Raw genomic sequence first — 19,324 nt, 5'->3', positions numbered from 1 at the left:
TGTTATTAGCATCTATGAAGTGTATATTATTCAAACTTCCATTGGTGATGATCCACAGGAAGAGCAATCAACAAATTTGCAAAGCCAAGACCACTTAATAGTTAAGCCTATGATCAGGTAATTCAATTAAACGAGACACTCCCTTGAAACTCATAATTTGTCAACCCATTTCTACTTAATGTTTCTCACATGCCCATGACCTGTTTACAATGATTAGCAAATAAACTTTTTCATAACGTTCACTGCAACAGTTTTGTAATGCACTACACCTTCCACACAGTGGCTTGGAAAAAAGTGCACTTACTGAATACTGCAAAAGTGTGCAATTGTACAGTGAAAATATGTTTTTATGTGAAGCTACTATAATCAGTTCATTGACTGGTGTCCATGGTGATTGTTGTGGCATCTCTTGCTTTGTATATGCTGTGACATCAGTAGCATATTAAATGCTCAAAGATGTAAAAGCTGCACAGAATAAACTGAGTGGAAAATGAATTATAAAATGAAATATACTAATCATTAGATTATTCATTAGATCCTTTTTGTACTCATGAATAGTGACTTTAAATCATCTCTTGTTTCTGTAGTTAAAGGAGATGCCATGACAAATAAAACTAAAGTTTATCACTCACATGCAAGTAAATGAGGGGTTTCCACTTTAACTTTTATACATCCTCCTGTACTGCATTTGGAGTGCTCTACTGGCAACTGAAATATAAGAACCAATACATCAAATCAGAAAGAAATGGGATGTTTGAACAATGTATGAAGAAACATCAGTTTGCTGATAGATATTCAGGAATCAATCCTTATTTTGTCAAGTAGATGCCAATAGTAGATCATTTATTGTTCTGTTTTAGAAAAAAATTGTGGATGAAATGCCTTTAGACTTAAACAGCTAGTGTACTTTTGTTACAAGACAATGAAAAGAGAAATCTGCTTCCAAGTTTCCACATTACAGATGAATTTTGTAGGAAATATGCGAACAAACAAGCAACATAAGTATCTTCATATAATGAAATAGAAAGACATTGCTCCAAATATGTTTTACTATTTCTGGCAACCACAGTGATTATGGTACAGAATTCACACATATAGATCCAGAAATTTTAGTCATTTGACATTCTGTTTCATTCAGAAATGTTTAGATTTATAATGGATAGAATATCAGCATATTATTAATATTCTGCACTTCTGTATCAATAAAATTACCTCACTATCAGTTTTACCCTAATGATTATTCTATTATATTTAAAATAAGGGAAAGGCAACCACTCACCTACAGTGGATCAATGCTTGGAGCACAGTAACACATAACAGAAAATTGTGTGTCATTGTCAGTGACAATGGATTTCAGCAGTCCTTCAATAGAGAAGACCTCTGACAGGGCCTGAATGGTATTGGTTGAAGATATAAATATCCTCTGTATCAAAGATGGAAATTTGAAGAGAGCATAGATGAGGATAAGGCAGTAGCTTCTGAGAAATAGTCCTACAAAATCAATATACAGACATGACCAAGGTTCTGATGCCCATGGCCATGGAAAATATTGTAGAGGCAGAGTTCACTGGTACTTCTGACATAAGTGGGATTTAGCCAGTATTTTTTTTCTCAGTATTTTTCTATTACCAGTGCTCTTTACATACCTGCATCTATACACATACTCCACATACTTCAACCTGGTGCAGATCCCAAGCAGTCAAACATTACTAAACAATGGGTCACACTAATGTCCTATATGTGGTCGCCTTCCCAGATAAATCACACTTTCCTACAATTCTCCTAATAAACCAACATCAACCATTTACCTTCCCTACTACAATCTCTACATGCTCATTCCATTTTGTATTGCTTTACAATGTTATGCCTATATATTTGATTCACTGTGTCAAGCAGCACACTACTAATTCTGTACTCAAACATTATGGGCTTGTTTTTCCTACGCTTTTGCATTAACTTAAATTTTTCTATGTTTAGAGCCAGCTGTCATTCATCACACTCACTAGAAATTTTGTCTAAGTCATCTTATATCTTTCTACTGACACTCAATGACAGCACTTTTCCATACACTGCAACATCAGCAGCAAACAACTAGGGATTGCTGATTACACTGTCCACTGGATCATTTATGTATGTAGAAAATAGCAACCATTCTGTCACACATCCCTGGGGCACTCCTGATACCCTTGTCTCTGATGGACACTAGCTGTCAGGGTCAGCATACTAAGTTCTGTTACTTGAGAAGTCTTCAAGCCACTCCCATACCTGGAAATCTATTCTGTATGTTTGTACCTTTGTTAACTCTCACGTGAGAAAAGGTCAAGCTGAGTTTTGCATGAGCAATACTTTCTGAAACTATGCTCATTTGTGGAAAGAAGCTTTTCCCTCTTAAGGAAATTTATTATATTCAAACTGAGACTAGGTTCAAGAATTCCACAGCAAGTTTTTTCCTCTTAAGGAAATTTATTATATTCAAACTGAGACTAGGTTCAAGAATTTTACAGCAAACTGATGTTAAAGATATTGATCCATTCTTTTACCTTTCTTGTATGCAGGCATCATCTGCACTATTTTCCATTCACTTGGGACTTCATGCTGAGTGAGAGATTTGTCAGGGGCCAATGCTGTAAAGTACTCTTTGTAAAACCAATTTGGGATTGCATCAGTACCTGGTGACGTATTTGCTTTCAACTCTGTGTGATGGTCAAACAATGGTATGAAACTTCCTGGCAGATTAAAACTGTGTGACGGACCGAGACTCGAGCTCAGGACCTTTGCCTTTCGCAGGCAAGTGCTCTACCATCTCAGCTACCCAAGCACGACTCACACCCCATCCTCACAGCTTTACTTCCACCAGAACTTCGACTCCTACCTTCCAAACTTTATAGAAGCTCTCCTACGAACCTTACAGGACTAACACTCCTGAAAGAAAGGAAGGTCCCGAGTTCGAGTCTCAGTCCGGCACAGTTTCAATCTGCCAGGAAGTTTCATATCAGTGCACATTCCACTGCAGAGTGAAAAATCTCATTCTGGAAACATCCCCTAGGCTGTGGCTAAGTCATGTCTCTGCAATATCCTTCTTTTTTTTCAGGAGTGCTACTCTTGCAAGGTTCGCAGGAGAGCTTCTGTAAAGTTTGGAAGGTAGGAGACAAGGTACTGGCAGAAGTAAAGCTGTGAGGATGGGGCATGAGTTGTGCTTTGGTAGCTCAGTTGGTAGAGCACTTGCCTGCAAAAGGCAAAGGTCCCAAGTTCGAGTCTCGGTCCACCACACAGTTTCCATCTGCCAGGAAGTTTCATATCAGTGCACACTCTGCTGCAAAGTGAAAAATCTCATTCTGAAAATGGTGGTATGTTTGTATGATTCCACTGTGTGAACAATTTCTTATATGAAAAAATTAAAACTTTGGCTTTAGTTTTGCTATCTTCTACTGCCACACCAGACTGGTCAGTGAGTGACTGGATAGAAGCCCTAGACCCACTTAGCAATTTTCTGTAGGACCAGAATTTTCTTGGTTTGTCAGCAAGAACTGTTGCTAAGGTATGACAATGGCATGTGTTGTAAACTTCGTGCATCATCTTTCTACAGACTCAAGAATTTCTTTAACTTTTGCCCATCATCATTTGTCTATTATCATTTGAAATGAGAGTGCACACGATTTCGACATAGGCACCACCTCATGTCCCAGCAGCCATCTCTTCTCCTCTACCTCTCCCAGGAGAGACTGTTCTTGCACCTGATTCAGAGATCACTGCAAAACTTGCAGCTGCAGTCACGCCACCTCACGGTGTGCCAGAATGGTGAAGTAATGACAGTAGGCTGTGAAGCAGATATCGATACAAGCCAGCATGGCTCAGTCACCTCCAACTAATATTGCAAGATCTGGTTATTTCTGCACTACTGACCATAGACTTTCTCTCAATAACTTTAAAACCATCACAGGTGACTCATGTGGTTGATAAAAACATCCAAAAATTAACTGTATTTCATCTAGACGTGTTATACATGGCCAGATAACTTCAGTGTCACACTCAAATTTGACCTCAGTAAAGACAATATTGTCACATAGAAAAATGTTTATTCAGCAGTTGCACATACAAGAGTGTGGAGCAAACTGCCTCCATCCAGAACACATACAGTATATATACAGCTACAGAACATTCCAGTACAATGATTCTTGACATTTGTGGATACTTCTAGAATATACTTGAACTGAATATAGAAATTAAAATTGTACAGTCCAGGTGAGTTTTGCACTCACAACTCTTCTTGCATCAGTTTAGGATCATAACCACTACACCACAATGCTACTCGGGTTCTTCTCTGACATTGCTCCCTCCTTAGGAGAACAGAGTCTTGGTGTTACTCCTCCTAGTCTGGGAATGAGTCATCGGTCCTGCATACTCCGACTCCTAATGACTGATTCTCACCCTGGCGGTGATCTTCTTAGAACTTCTTTTGCCACTATGCTCTTTGTCACCTTTCAGCTTGTTGCCTGTTGCTGGAGCTTCATATTTACCCTGGGTTGCAGGATCCTTATAAGGATTCATTCAAAGTACATGGATTGTATCTCTGACCTTTTGTCATCTTGTGTTGGGGTTGAAATCTTCAGCTCCATAAGTAACATCATACAACTGTCTTACAACCCTATAAGGCCCAAAGTAGCAGCTGAGGAGATTCTCAGGGAGACCAACCTTCTGAACAGGAGTGAATATCCAGACGAGGTCACCAGGCTGGTAGACAACAGGGCGGTGGCTCATGTCATACCTTCAACAATCGTTTTCTCGAGCCTGTAGCGTGCGGAATCGAGCTAACTGCCAAGCTTCCTCAGCTCTGGTTAACACCTGGCCAATGTAGTCATTGTCCATGCCATCAGCATGTAACAGAAACACAGTGTCCATCATCGTTGTCACCTCACATCCATGCACCAGGAAAAATGGCATAAATCCTGTGGTGTATTGTTTGGCAATGTTGCACTCAAACATTACGAAAGGTAGCACCTCATCCCAGTTGCTCTGCTCAGCATTGATGAACATTGATAGCATGTCAGCTAAGGCCTTATTTAGGCATTCACTAAGCCCGTAAGTTTTCAGATGGCACGCAGTTGTTGTATGATGAGTAATGTTGCACTGATGGTTTATCTCTGTCACAAGATTCAATTGAAAACCTTTCCCTTGATCTGTAATTAATGACCTTTGGGCACTGTGTTTTACTACATTGTCTTCCACAATGAATTTTGCTGCCTTGAATGCTTCAGCTGTTTTCGCGGCTTTTGTAATGGCATAGTGTGTCAGATAATCAGTGCAAACAATAATCAGTCTATTGCCACTAGCAGACATTGGAAATCATCTGAGGAGGTCAATCCCAACATGCTGGAAAGGTGTTTCAGCTGGTGGAATTGGTATGAGTCGGTCAGGTGGTCTCTGAAGAACTGTCTTTTTCTCCTCTGGCACTCTTGACAGTCCAACACATAGTGATGGACACTCCTAAATAAACCTGGCCAGAAAAATCTCTTACAGGTCCTATTATATGTCTTAATAAATCCTAAATGTCCAGCCTCAGGTGTTTCATGGAATTTCTGTAGAACATCTAAGTGCATGTGTTAAGGAATCACTGGTAGCCACCTCTTTCCAAACAGATCAAAGTTTTTCTTGCAAAGTAATCCATTAACTACCTTAAATTGTCCTTTCACATCCTTTGACCAATTTAGGGCAAGCATAATTTGAGATACCTTGGTGTCCTTCTTCTGCTCAGAAGAGAGATCCAAGAGTACAGTGAGACAGTCACTATCTTCATCAAAGTTGTGATGGTCTTGTACAGGGTTTCTTGAGAGACAGTAAGCATCTTGGTGTTTTCTTCCACTTTTGTACACTATGGTAATGACATGCTCTTGAAGTAATAGGTGCCCACCAAGCAAGTTGTCTGGTTGGATCCTTAAGACCTGTCAAACAACAAAGTGAATGATGGCCTGTAACAATTGTGAATGGCCTCCCATAGAGATACTGTCGAAATTTGCACATGGCCCAGATCACAGCAAGACATTCTCTTTCTGTAGTTGAGTAGTTTCTCTCGGTTGGTTGGTTGGTTTGGGGAAGGAGACCAGACAGCGTGGTCATCGGTCTCATCGGATTAGGGAAGGATTGGGAAGGAAGTCAGCCGTGCCCTTTCAGAGGAACCATCCCGGCATTTGCCTGGAGTGATTTAGGGAAATCACGGAAAACCTAAATCAGGATGGCCGGACGCGGGATTGAACCGTCGTCCTCCCGAATGCAAGTCCAGTGTCTAACCACGTTTCTCTCGGCTTTTGTAATTGTCCTAGAAGCATTTCTTTCTATTTTCCATCCGAAATTTGCACCAGAACAGCATCGGTCTCATACCCACTGGCATCTGTGTGTAGTTCTGTGGTTGCTCCCTCATACAGACCAAGTACAGGGTCAGTCATCAGAGCTTTCCACAGCACATTGAAAGAATCTTGTTGAGCACCACCCCAGATAAATTTAGCATTGGCTTTTAACAACTATTGGAGTGGCCTGGCTTTGATAAAAAAGCCTTTGATAAACCAATGGTAATAAGAACATAATCCGAGGAAGCTTCTCACATCTCTAATACTTTTAGGAATAGGAAATTCCATTATACATCTCACCTTTTCTGGCTCTGGCCACACACCTTCATTTGACGCAATGTGTCCAAGTATCTTGATTTCTTTTTCTCCAAAGAGACACTTTCTTGGATGAAGTTTCAGTCCACCTTGTTGGAGATACTTAGGAATGGCTCCTCAGTCTTTTTATGTGTTCATCAAATGTCTCTGAGAACATTATATTGTCCATTTCAGGTGGCTTATAAGATTGTCCATCATCCATTCAAAAGTTGCTGTTGCATTACACAAACCAAACGGCATTACCTTCAACTCAGGGGTGATGAATGCAGTTTTCTCACAATCAGCATCATTTACTTCAACTTGCCAGTATCCTGAGTACATGTCCATGGTTGAGAAAAACTTATCCCCCTTCAGACAATCTAGTGTATCATCAATTCGTGGAAGAGGGTAAACATCCTTTTTAGTTATATTATTAAGTTTCCTGTAATCAACACAAAAGCGCCAACTGCCATCCTTCTTCCTGACGAGAACCACTGATGATGATCATGGGCTCTGCGAAGGCTGAATGATGTCATTCTTCACCATTTTCTCTACCTTGTCGCAAATTATTTGATGTTCCGTTGCTGACACACAGCATGTTCTCTGTCTTATTGGTTGATGGTCTCCAGTGCTTCACTGTCAATTTGTCTAATTTGCTCTTCGCCAGTGGATTGAAGCACTCAGAGAACTCTTGAAGAATGGCAAGCAGCTTCTTCAGTTGCTCCTTAGTGAGATCTGGTGATAGTCAAGACAGAAGATATTGTCTCATAGTGGTAGTGCTAATTTTGCCCACAGACTTAGCACGGGAGGTTTCTCAGCTGTTCTGCAATTAACACCTCAGCATTCGCTATGCGCATGCATCTTGGAAGGATCTGTAGTTCTTGGCGACAGTTAACTATCCACAAAGCACCAAATCTGTTCTTAAATGACACAGCAGATGCTGAGATGACCAAGTTATTCTTCAGTGGTATGCTTCTTCTGTCTCCGATAGATTGTGATGTGCTGCAGATGGCTCGAACTCAGGTTTCTTGCCACGTAAATGGTGGCTCTGCCATGGCCTGATGGGAGCCACTGTGTCATTGATAATGTGCACTATCACAAGTTTCTATATCCAGCACCTCCACCAGAATAATGCCACATAGAAGAAGGTTTATTCAGCACTTGAACATACAAGAGCACAGAGCAAACTGCCTCCGGTCGGAACACATACAGTGTATATACAGCTACAGAACATTCCAGTACAATGATTCTTGACATTTGTGGATACTTCTAAAATGTACTCAAACCGAATATATAAATTAAAATTGTACAGCCCAAGTAAATATTGAACTCAGGACCTGTCATGCAACAGTTCAGTATCATAACCACTACACCACAGTGCTACTCAGCTTCTTCTGCGACAATATTCTTGTCAGCTGCAATGAACACATCCCCTCGTATGGCATCTAATCTGTCTTTTCAATATACGTTCCATGAATTGCTACATATTTCAGAGCTTTTTACTTAGTGTTTCAAGTGGTTCTCGGTCCCAAGAATAATTTAAGTGCAAGTAGTTTCTGGAGGGCAGTCAGTTTGAGAACTTTGTTGTGAATACTTAAACAATTTATTGATAAAATTTTGACAGTCAAAGTATCTTTACACCGAACGCAGTCTGATTTCACTATCTGTGAGTTGTCTAATGAGTGCCGGCCGCGGTGGTCTAGCGGTTCTGGCGCTGTAGTCCGGAACCGCGGGACTGCTACGGTCGCAGGTTCGAATCCTGCCTCGGGCATGGGTGTGTGTGATGTCCTTAGGTTAGTTAGGTTTAAGTAGTTCTAAGTTCTAGGGGACTTATGACCTAAGATGTTGAGTCCCATAGTGCTCAGAGCCATTTGAACCATTTTTTTGTCTAATGAGTGTTCATCAGAGAACCTCAGCCTCCCGTCCAGCCTAAAAAACCCCATGTGCACTTCGCACGTACTCTGCTACCTAAGTAGCACACCTGAACTATCAAGGAGTGTCTTACAATACCCCACCCAATAAAGCACGTCCAGAAATCTGCAGCCAAGTCTGTCTCAGAGTCAATAAAGCCTTTAGTTGAGACCCTCCACATGGCTTCAAAGTGAAGAAAGCAGGATGACCCTGGGGGCTGCAAATTGGGAGTTCCTCTTGCACCCCCTGTATGAGGCCAGCAGCCTTCACCACCTGTGCCAGCTACCTGTATGAACTGAAGATGGTCTCAGAAGCCAAGTGACAGGCATCGTTGTTGTGAGTAACAACTTACAGGCGATTACATCCATCACACTTGATAGCTGCAGGCGAGGCCTCCTCCACATCTCAGATGAGGCCACCCAGCAGACATATTGAGTGAACGTTAGCGTTCTTTCCTGCCATGAACGGTATCTGCCTAAGTGACTCCTTAACGCACGTAATTTTGGAGCTCCCGATAACTACTAAACCCCTCCCCCCATGTGACTGCTTGGACCCTGCTGAAGGAGCAGCCACCTGTTCGCTCACAGGGAGAATGGGTGAAATCAGATGGCCAGCGTCTATATTGGCCCTCCGTCTTGAGCAATGCAACTGCATTACCAGCCACCACTCATCCAACTGTGAGACCAGACCCACCATGATGGATACTCTGTGAGGTGCCTCTGTAGCACAGCCCATTGGCAAAACAAGTGACACCTGAGGTGTCTCATGCAATGCTCCAGATTCTCTTCAACTTCTACACCCCAAGGCAGCAGCCTGTAGAGACCACTGCCCATAGCCAGTTTTTTGATGATGATGTTTGGTTCTTGGGGCGCTCAACTGCGTGGTTATCAGCGCCCGTACAATTTCCCAACCTTTGCTCAGTCCAATTTCGCCACTTTCTTGAATGATGATGAAATGATGAGGACAACACAAACACCCAGTCATCTTGAGGCAGGTGAAAATCCCTGACCCCGCCGGGAATCGAACCCGGGACCCCGTGCTCGGGAAGCGAGAACGCTACCGCGAGACCACGAGCGGCGGACACCCATAGCCAGTGAGCTATGCCCCAGAGGGATTGGTGTAGCATCTCTAGCGCCCTAGATTTAAGCCCACAGAGTAAGCACTCACATGTTACTTGATTCTGAATGTACCTGAATGGTGCTTTTGTAAACTGTAAGTGCATTCCAATAAGATTTAGTCTCTCACTGATTAAGTAACTTCTTATCATTCTGCCACATTGATTAAATATATTGTTTGATCTTAGACAAAATGGAATCCTTAGCCACAAGTTTGACATTTAAATTGGAATTTACTGGGAGATGTCCTACAGGGCCCTGATAACTGATATCTATTGAAAAACAAACATCAACTTATGAATCAAACTTTCTGTCTTGTCCTATTGGCAAATGTGAAAGCAAATCTGCATTCACAAGTTATGGTTTGAACTTGAATATAATTTCATACTCATAATTGAACACAAGTAGCACCCAAGTTTCCAAATTTTGAACTGTCCATGTAAAAACACTATTTTTTGGTCAAAACACAGTCACTGAAGGTTTTTGGTCTATGAGGAGGATAAATTTATGCTTGTAAATGTAATAATGAAATTTATTGAGTGCAAATATAATCACAAGAGCCTCCTTCTTGATCTGACTATAATTTCTATGTTCCACTGTTGGTCTTTGAACTGAACACAACTGGTCATTCAAAACTATGACATCAATCTGACAGAACAGTGCCTGTGCCATAGTCTGAAGCATCCATAGCAGTTGTGATCATTTTGTTTGGATTGTACATGGGTTAGACAAAAATATGGAAACATCATAATAAATCCAGAATGAGATTTTCACTCTGCAGTGGAGTGTACGCTGATATGAAACTTCCTGGCAGATTAAAACTGTGTGCCCGACCGAGACTCGAACTTGGGACCTTTGGCTTTCGCGGGCAAGTGCTCTACCATCATAATAAATGTGTACTTGAACATAAATTCAGATTCTCACCAAGCCTGTAAGTTTTGCTGTTGTATTTGACCATAAATGGCACCTGTGCTATGTCCTCAATATTTTGTAAGTGTTAGTTATGGTCAGAATGGTGTTCTGCATAGTTGTGAGTGTGTTATGTCAGAGCTAAGCGAATTCAAATGTAAGCAAATTCTTGGTGCTCAGGTGGTGGGCACTTCCATGGCCAAAGGAGATGAAATGTTTAGTGTTACAAGAGGCACCATCTTGAAGATTTATATCACTTACAGGGAAACCAGAAAAAGTCACCTGCTAAGTGACAGCATGGATGAAACTGTGTGTTGAGTGATCATGGCAGACGGCCATCGATGCAGACTGTGACAAAAAATAAAAGGACGAAGATAACAGAAGTCATTGCAGAATCAAATGTCACATTCACGAACTCTGTCAGCACCAAAACAGCATGAAGGTAGCTCCACACTCAGGGAATTTCAGGGCAATCAGGAATTCTTAAACCACACATCAGAAATTTGAATGGCTGCACCTGGAAAATTTGGGGCTGAAGCCACAAAACCTGGACTACAGAGAAACAGAAGAAAGTCATTTGGGTGGATGAGATGTTTCACACTGTTTCCAACTGCTGGCCATTTCAAGAGTGAAACATGGCAGTGGTTCAGTGATGATTTGGACAGCTGTATCATGGTATTTCATGGTCACTGTGGTTACTTTGCAAGGTCATATTACTGTCAATCGTCATGTAACCATTTTGGCTGATCAGGTTCATCCCACAGTATAATGTTTGTCCCCCAGTGGTAATGCTGTGTTCCAAGATGACAGGGCCCCTGTTTCCACAGCTTGCATCATTCAGGACTAGTTTTGTGAGTGCATGAACGAATTTTTACATCTCACTTGGCCACCATAGCTATGTGGTCTCAATATTATTGAACCTTTATGGTATTCTGTGGAGAGAAGGATGTTTGATCACTATCCACCTACATCAGCATACCTGAACTTACCACTATTGTCTACATTTACATTGATACTCTGCAAATTACACTCAAATGCCTGGCAGATGGTTCACTGAACCACCTTCACTATTTGGAAAAATTAACACCTATATCTTTCCATGCAAGCTCTAATTTCCCTTATTTTATTATGATCTCCATTTCTCCTATGTAGGTTGGTATCAACAGGATATTTTTACACTCAGAGGAGAAAGTTGGTGATTAAAATTTCGTGAGAAGATTCCACCACAACAAGAAATGCCTTTGTTTTAATGATGTCAGCCCCAAAACCTGCATCATGTCTGTGACACCCTCTCCCCTATATCTCGATAATATCAAACATACTGTTCTTCTTTGAACTTTCTTGATGTACTCCATTAATACTATTTGGTAAGGATCCCACACCATGCAGCAGTACTCCAAAAGAGGGCAGACAAGCATAGTGTAGGCAGTCTCTTTAGTAGATCTGTTGCACCTTCTAAGTGTTCTGCTCAGTAAAGTACAGCCCAGTGCTGCAATTTATTGGATTTCTTTCAGCATACACGTGGATGACCTCACTCTTATTATTATTTAGGGTCACTTACCAATTTTTGCACCATACAGGTATCTTCTCTAAATCCTTTTGCGATTGGTCTTGATCTTCTGATAACTTTACTAGATGATCAATCACAGCATCACCTGCAAACAACCTAAAACAGCTGCTCATATCATCTCCAAAATTGTTTATATAGATAAAGAAATCAGAGGACCTATAACACTACCTTGGGGAATGCCAGAAATCAATTCTGTTCTACTCAATGACTTTCCATCAGTTACTACGAACAGTGACCTCTCTGACAGGAAATCACAAATCCAGTCACTTGACTGATTCAGTATTCCATAAGCATGCAGTCTGATTACAGGCTGCTTGTGAGATGTCAAAAGCCTTTGGGAAATCTATAAATATGGAATCTATTTGAAATCCCTTGTCGATAGTGCTCAACATTTCATGTGAGTAAATACACTCCTGGAAATGGAAAAAAGAACACATTGACACCGGTGTGTCAGACCCACCATACTTGCTCCGGACACTGCGAGAGGGCTGTACAAGCAATGATCACACGCACGGCACAGCGGACACACCAGGAACCGCGGTGTTGGCCGTCGAATGGCGCTAGCTGCGCAGCATTTGTGCACCGCCGCCGTCAGTGTCAGCCAGTTTGCCGTGGCATACAGAGCTCCAGCGCAGTCTTTAACACTGGTAGCATGCTGCGACAGCGTGGACGTGAACCGTATGTGCAGTTGACGAACTTTGAGTGAGGGCATATAGTGGGCATGCGGGAGGCCGGGTGGACGTACCGCCGAATTGCTCAACACGTGGGGCGTGAGGTCTCCACAGTACATCGATGTTGTCGCCAGTGGTCGGCGGAAGGTGCACGTGCCCGTCGACCTGGGACCGGACCGCAGTGACGCACGGATGCACGCCAAGACCGTAGGATCCTACGCAGTGCCGTTGGGGACCGCACCGCCACTTCCCAGCAAATTAGGGACACTGTTGCTCCTGGGGTATCGGCGAGGACCATTCGCAACCGTCTCCATGAAGCTGGGCTACGGTCCCGCACATCATTAGGCCGTCTTCTGCTCACGCCCCAACATCATGCAGCCCGCCTCCAGTGGTGTCGCGACAGGCGTGAATTGAGGGACGAATGGAGACGTGTCGTCTTCAGCGATGAGAGTCGCTTCTGCCTTGGTGTCAATGATGGTCGTATGCGTGTTTGGCGCCGTGCAGGTGAGCGCCACAATCAGGACTGCATACGACCGAGGCACACAGGGCCAACACCCGGCATCAGGGTGTGGGGAGCGATCTCCTACACTGGCAGTACACCACTGGTGATCGTCGAGGGGACACTGAATAGTGCACGGTACATCCAAACCATCATCGAACCCATCGTTCTACCATTCCTAGACCGGCAAGGGAACTTGCTGTTCCAACAGGACAATGCACGTCCGCATGTATCCCGTGCCACCCAACGTGCTCTAGAAGGTGTAAGTCAACTACCCTGGCCAGCAAGATCTCCGGATCTGTCCCCCATTGAGCATGTTTGGGACTGGATGAAGCGTCGTCTCACGCGGTCTGCACGTCCAGCACGAACGCTGGTCCAACTGAGGCGCCAGGTGGAAATGGCATGGCAAGCCGTTCCACAGGACTACATCCAGCATCTCTACGATCGTCTCCATGGGAGAATAGCAGCCTGCATTGCTGCGAAAGGTGGATATACACTGTACTAGTGCCGACATTGTGCATGCTCTGTTGCCTGTGTCTATGTGCCTGTGGTTCTGTCAGTGTGATCATGTGATGTATCTGACCCCAGGAATGTGTCAATAAAGTTTCCCCTTCCTGGGACAATGAATTCACGGTGTTCTTATTTCAATTTCCAGGAGTGTAGCTAGTTGTGTCTGATGAGAATGATTTTTTCTAAATCGACGTTGACTGTGTGTCAACAGACCACTCTCTTTGAGGTAATTCATATTGTTCAAACACAATATATGTTCCAAAATCGTGTTGTATATTGATGTTAATGATATGGACCTGTAACTACCTATCTTCAGTGTTGATGTGACCTGTGCAACTTTCCACTCTTTGGGTACTGATCTTTCATTAGGTGAGCTGATGAACATGGTTGTTACACATGGAGCTATTGCACCAGCTTACTCTGAATGAATCTGTTTGGTATACACTATGGACCAGAAGACTTGCTTTTATTAAGTGATTTAAGTTGTGTCACTACTCCAAGAGTACCTACTTCTAAGCTACTCATATTGGTAGCTGTTCTTGATTTGAATTCTGGAATATTTATTTCATCTTCTTTGGTGAAAGAATTTTGGAAGGCTGTGTTTAGTAACTCTGCTTTAGCAGCACTGTCACCAATAGTATTTCCATAAGTATCACATAGAGAAGGCATTGATTGTGTCAAGCCACTAACATACTTTACATACAACCAGAATCTCTTTAGATTTTCTGCCAGGTTTCAAAACAAAGTTTCATTGTGGAAACTACTGTAAGCATCTCACATTCAAGTCCGTGCAAAATTTTGAGCTCCTGTGGAAGATCAGCAATTTTGGGGATTTAGCATTCATTTAAATTTGGCATGCTTTTGTTGTTGTTTCTGCAATAGTGTTCTTACTTGTTTTGTGTACCAAAGGGGATCAGCTCCATTACTTGTTAATTTATTTGGTGTAAATCTTTCAGTTGCTGTTGATACCATTTCTTTGAATTCAAGCCACATCTGGTCTACACTTACATTCTTAATTTGGAAGGAGTGGAGATTTCCTCTCAGGATCACATCAAGCAAATTTTTATCTGCTGTTTTAAATAGATATATTTTTCATTTATTTTGTAGGAAGAATGGTATAAGATTCCCTTGAAAACCATGCATGACCTGTGTTTATCCATGCTGAGACAACTGGAAGCTGTTTTGAATGCCAAAGGGTTTCCTACACCATATTAGGAATGGTAATATGTTGTGATTTTTATGTTTCCATTTTTTGTCAAACTCCTGTATGTTGTGAGATGTTTGGCATCAAGCAAACACTATTTTGAGTTGTTAAATGTGCACTGGCATTCACTGTTCCAGTTCCATGAAGTGTCTTTACATAACAATGTGTCCATTGCACATAACAATGTGTCCAGTGGTTCACTGATAGATGATGCATGAGGGAGAAACTTCTTATAATAATTTATTTATCCTAATACGGCACTGAATTGCTTGAAGTTCTTTGGAACCAGAACGTTTTTAATTTTGTTGGCATGTTACAGCATAGGCTTAATGCCCTGTGCAGACAATATGTATCCCAAGCACTGCACTTCATACTGAAAGGAGATCCACTTACTTTGTTGCATATCAAATTTGGAAACAGATTCCAAATTCTATAAGACTTCCTGTGGGGTCTTGTCTGAGACAGTTACATCCTCAAAGTACTACATAGCATTCTGAGAGTCCTGAATTAATTGTTCTAAATACTGCTTGAACAAACTCTATGCATTGATTAAGCCAAAGAGTAACCTTTTGTAATGGTAGAGATCAAATGGAGTATTTGGCACCATAAATCTCTGTGTGTCTTCATCCAAAGGGATTTGCAAGTATGCTTCTTTAATATTCAGCTCAGTGAAGTACATGACACTGGCTAATTTTGACATCAGTTCTTCTGGCTTGGGAATTGGATATGATTCAATGACTGAGTATTAACCAATGCTTTGAAATCTCCGCAAATGCATAGTGAGACATTCAGTTTCTATACAACTAGAATCAGCATCACTCACCGGCTACTGGTTATGTCTTCTACATCCTCATTCTGTAAGAACCTCCTGATATTGTTGCAACAGCTGATTTAACTTTCCATTCAGAATTTTAGGTTATATTTTATTCACTCCCTCATGAATGATGAAGCCCAAAACACTGAAGACATTCAGTCCTAGTAAACTTTTTCCTTTAGGCCTACTTGAATTTACTACTATGAACACAGCCTGTTTCTAAGAAACATCTCTTGAAAATGGTCCTTTCGCTGGACTCTTCAGATTGCTGTAACAGAACAGTGAACTTTCAAAATCTGTCAGCTCGAATAACCCTAATTTTCAGTATGCCAGTAGATTAATGATTGAAACTGACAACTTTATGTCAATTTGAAACTTGATTGCCACTTTATTAACTTGAAGAGTTACAGAGACAGACTTATTATTGACAATAATTATGGCATTTATGTGACATTTCATCAGTGAAAGTTTTTGAGTACCTCTGGTTGAAACTGAGAAGATGCCAGAGAAGTGGTTGTGTTTATGTGGTGGCAGCATATCATAGTATTATACTTGTTGAGCTGGTACACAACACAACTTATCTGGGAAGATATTATGAATAGCATCATAAGAATGAAGTGTAGGAGCAAACCAATTAGCCAATAAGATTATTTGAAAGTTTCATTTTAAGTCTGATTATTTCAGAAAGTATCTTCTTTGAATTACACATAAGTAAGATTTGCATGGCTGTTAAACTCTTTTTGTTATCTTAAATTTTCCTAATAAATATGTTTCCTTTTAGTTACCCGTATAGTGTGTTACTTTTAAAACTGAAATTTTGATTTTACATGTTTTGTTCTTTATTAAAAATAGTAGTTCATAGTAATGTTAATAAATCATGTCAAATACTTTAATGATTTAAATTACTTTCATTTTTAATCTTAACAGTTTACTTAAATCATAAATTGAATAGTAAAATTTTATACTATTAAATAATGAAACTGCTCTAAAATGCCAAGTTTATGGGATAGTTGTCACAAAATTTTCCCTGACCACAGGTTAACCATAGAAGTGTACACATCCTAAATGCAGCCCTGCAATTAAGAGATTTAATATTGTATGCTATGACCTGTAGAATGACAGATTTATGCCTGGTAACAACATCCTCCTGAGTATTTCTTATCTGAAGATCCATAGACAGGCCAACTTACTTGCAGAATAGTTTCTGCACAAACATGCCACTGCAATTAAACCATTTAATAGAGCTGTATGTCATCAGGAAACATAATGGCTGTAGATCATATGGTTTAGCTATTTGTGTTGTTGAGACAGATAAGCAATCCAGCTTCATGGGTCCACAATTTATGGAGGAACTAGTCTCTTATTGGATTACATTATAGGAAAAACTCTTCATTGAAGAAGAAGAAGTGTTTGTTTCCTAGAAATGTGTAATAATCCCCTCTAGAATCTGCATTGATCATGACAGGATTACTTGGGAGTACAACACTAAGGACTTGCATGAAGAAAATTTCTTTTTAAACAGTTGGGCATACTGGCAATAGCCTCATAGTAATTTCCCTTCCTTATGAAGTTTGTTGTCAACAATTAGTCACAGGTCAAAAACAACAGTAACATTTATAAATACAATACCAGAAGGAGAAATGACTTACACCATCCATCAGTCAGCCTTAGTGCAGCACAGAAAGGGCCAAGGTATTCAGCCATAAAAATCTTTGTTTGATCACTTTCTCAGTGGTTTATTTATTTAGTCTTTACATCATGTAAAGAATCCAATAGATAATAAAATTGACTTCAAACAGAAACTGACATCTTATCTGTTTCACAACTCTGTCTGAGAGAGAGAGAGAGAGAGAGAGAGAGAGAGAGAGAGAGAGAGAGGTTGTACGCGTGGTCAGAGCTATGCTTACATCATCAATCATCATATGAAAAACAACATATTTATATATTTTTAATGAGGGAGTGTCTTATAATTGGAAACTAACTGACATATTTTACAACATAATGAGACATTCCAATTATGATCCATGGAACATGCAAATTGCTAATGTATTGTCTAACACAGGCAAATAAAGTCTAATTTTACATACGTTGTAGTCAGTCATGTGAAGCAAAGAATGTAAAAAAATTTAAAAAAACTCAAAGGAAAACTACATTAAGAAATCTGAGAAGCAGAAAGTGTGTTAGCTGATACCTCCTCATAAAAAAATCTTAACATGGGAATAGGGAAGCAGGCAAACAGAACTATTTGGCCACAGGGATATGAGTGTACTGAAATTTCCCTTACAGTGACATAATCTTGAAGGCATGGAAGCCATTGTCAGCTACAAAATTTTAATATCTAACTTTAATATTTCTCACAGTTAATATTTTATAATGGTTTCTACTATCTAGCATTAAGTCTCCTTGCAGAAAAATAAGTACACTATTTGTTTAAAAGTATATACACAATCTTCCTGTAATCATACCCTTCTTTTGCAGCTTCAAAAAATCGCCTCCCGGGAGATTCTTTACTCATATCTGATATTCGAAGAGGTTCAGTTGCACACAGAACAGGCACATTACAGCCTGGTGATCATCTTCTGGCAATAGATGGTGTTTCTTTGGAGCATTATACACTAGAGGAAACACAAAACATACTAAAAAATTCAGCTGACATTGTAACTTTACGTATCAAGAAATCTGACTGTGTAAAAGGTAATTAAAGGAGTCACATACCTGATAACAGTGGTCATAGCAAAACTGAAGAAGGAAATGCCTACTTCTAGTGGTGGAGCCTTGTTTCAAATTATTGATAACTATCTACACTTGTATAGTTCAGTGAGTGGAATGAACAATTCATCCACAAGTTGCATTTATTAAGGAAATAACAATGCTCTTGGAACAAGAAGTACATGTGTTTAGTTGTAGAGGTTTCCTTCTGACATGTTTCCTTTCTGAAATTATGGACTTATTTGGTTTTCCTACAAAACCTTCTCTTTCTCTCAGTGTGACACAATTATCATAATATGTGTGATATTTCTTCAAGAATATTGCTCTACATTTTCTGACCAGTTACAGTAACATTGGCAGATGCATTGTATCCTGTTGCTATGATTCATACAAATTCTTACAGGTAAAATTGCATTTTTGTTTACTTCAAAATATTAATAGCAACATCTTGCTTGGAGAAAAGTGCAGAATTTAAATGACAACTTTGAATAACTGCATTATATTCATAATTTATTTCTAGTAATGATCATGAAGTGGTTCACTAGACTTGTGTCAGTCTCATAAATATTGAAATAATATTAAAAATAACCTCCCAATCATCCTTTACAATTTTAGTAAGCAGCTGAACACTGTAAATTACTGGAAGCCTTCTTATGTTCAACTTCTCTGAAAATGCATTTAATTCCATGTCAAGATATTAATCACATCTTTAAATATGGTGCTGAATCATTGACAGGCACCCAAAAAAGAACAGAAACTTTGCTATCTTTTGGACAA

The 19,324-nt window shown here is 40.4% G+C and overlaps 1 protein-coding gene across 1 annotated transcript in view; it reads left to right on the top strand.

Moving 5' to 3' along the window:
• Positions 1-19,324, top strand: part of LOC126184530 (glutamate receptor-interacting protein 1) — a 538,419-nt gene that overhangs the window by 391,000 nt on the left and 128,095 nt on the right. Inside the window, exon 10 of the mRNA XM_049926935.1 lies at positions 18,317-18,532. Within this exon, the coding sequence (XP_049782892.1) occupies positions 18,317-18,532 (216 nt within the window). The remainder of the gene's footprint in view (positions 1-18,316; positions 18,533-19,324) is intronic.

The sequence above is a fragment of the Schistocerca cancellata genome, chromosome 4 (assembly GCF_023864275.1).
Source record: "Schistocerca cancellata isolate TAMUIC-IGC-003103 chromosome 4, iqSchCanc2.1, whole genome shotgun sequence".
Taxonomy (NCBI): domain Eukaryota; kingdom Metazoa; phylum Arthropoda; class Insecta; order Orthoptera; family Acrididae; genus Schistocerca; species Schistocerca cancellata.
Note: the sequence above shows the minus strand (reverse complement) of the source record. Positions and strands in the feature narration are given on the sequence as shown.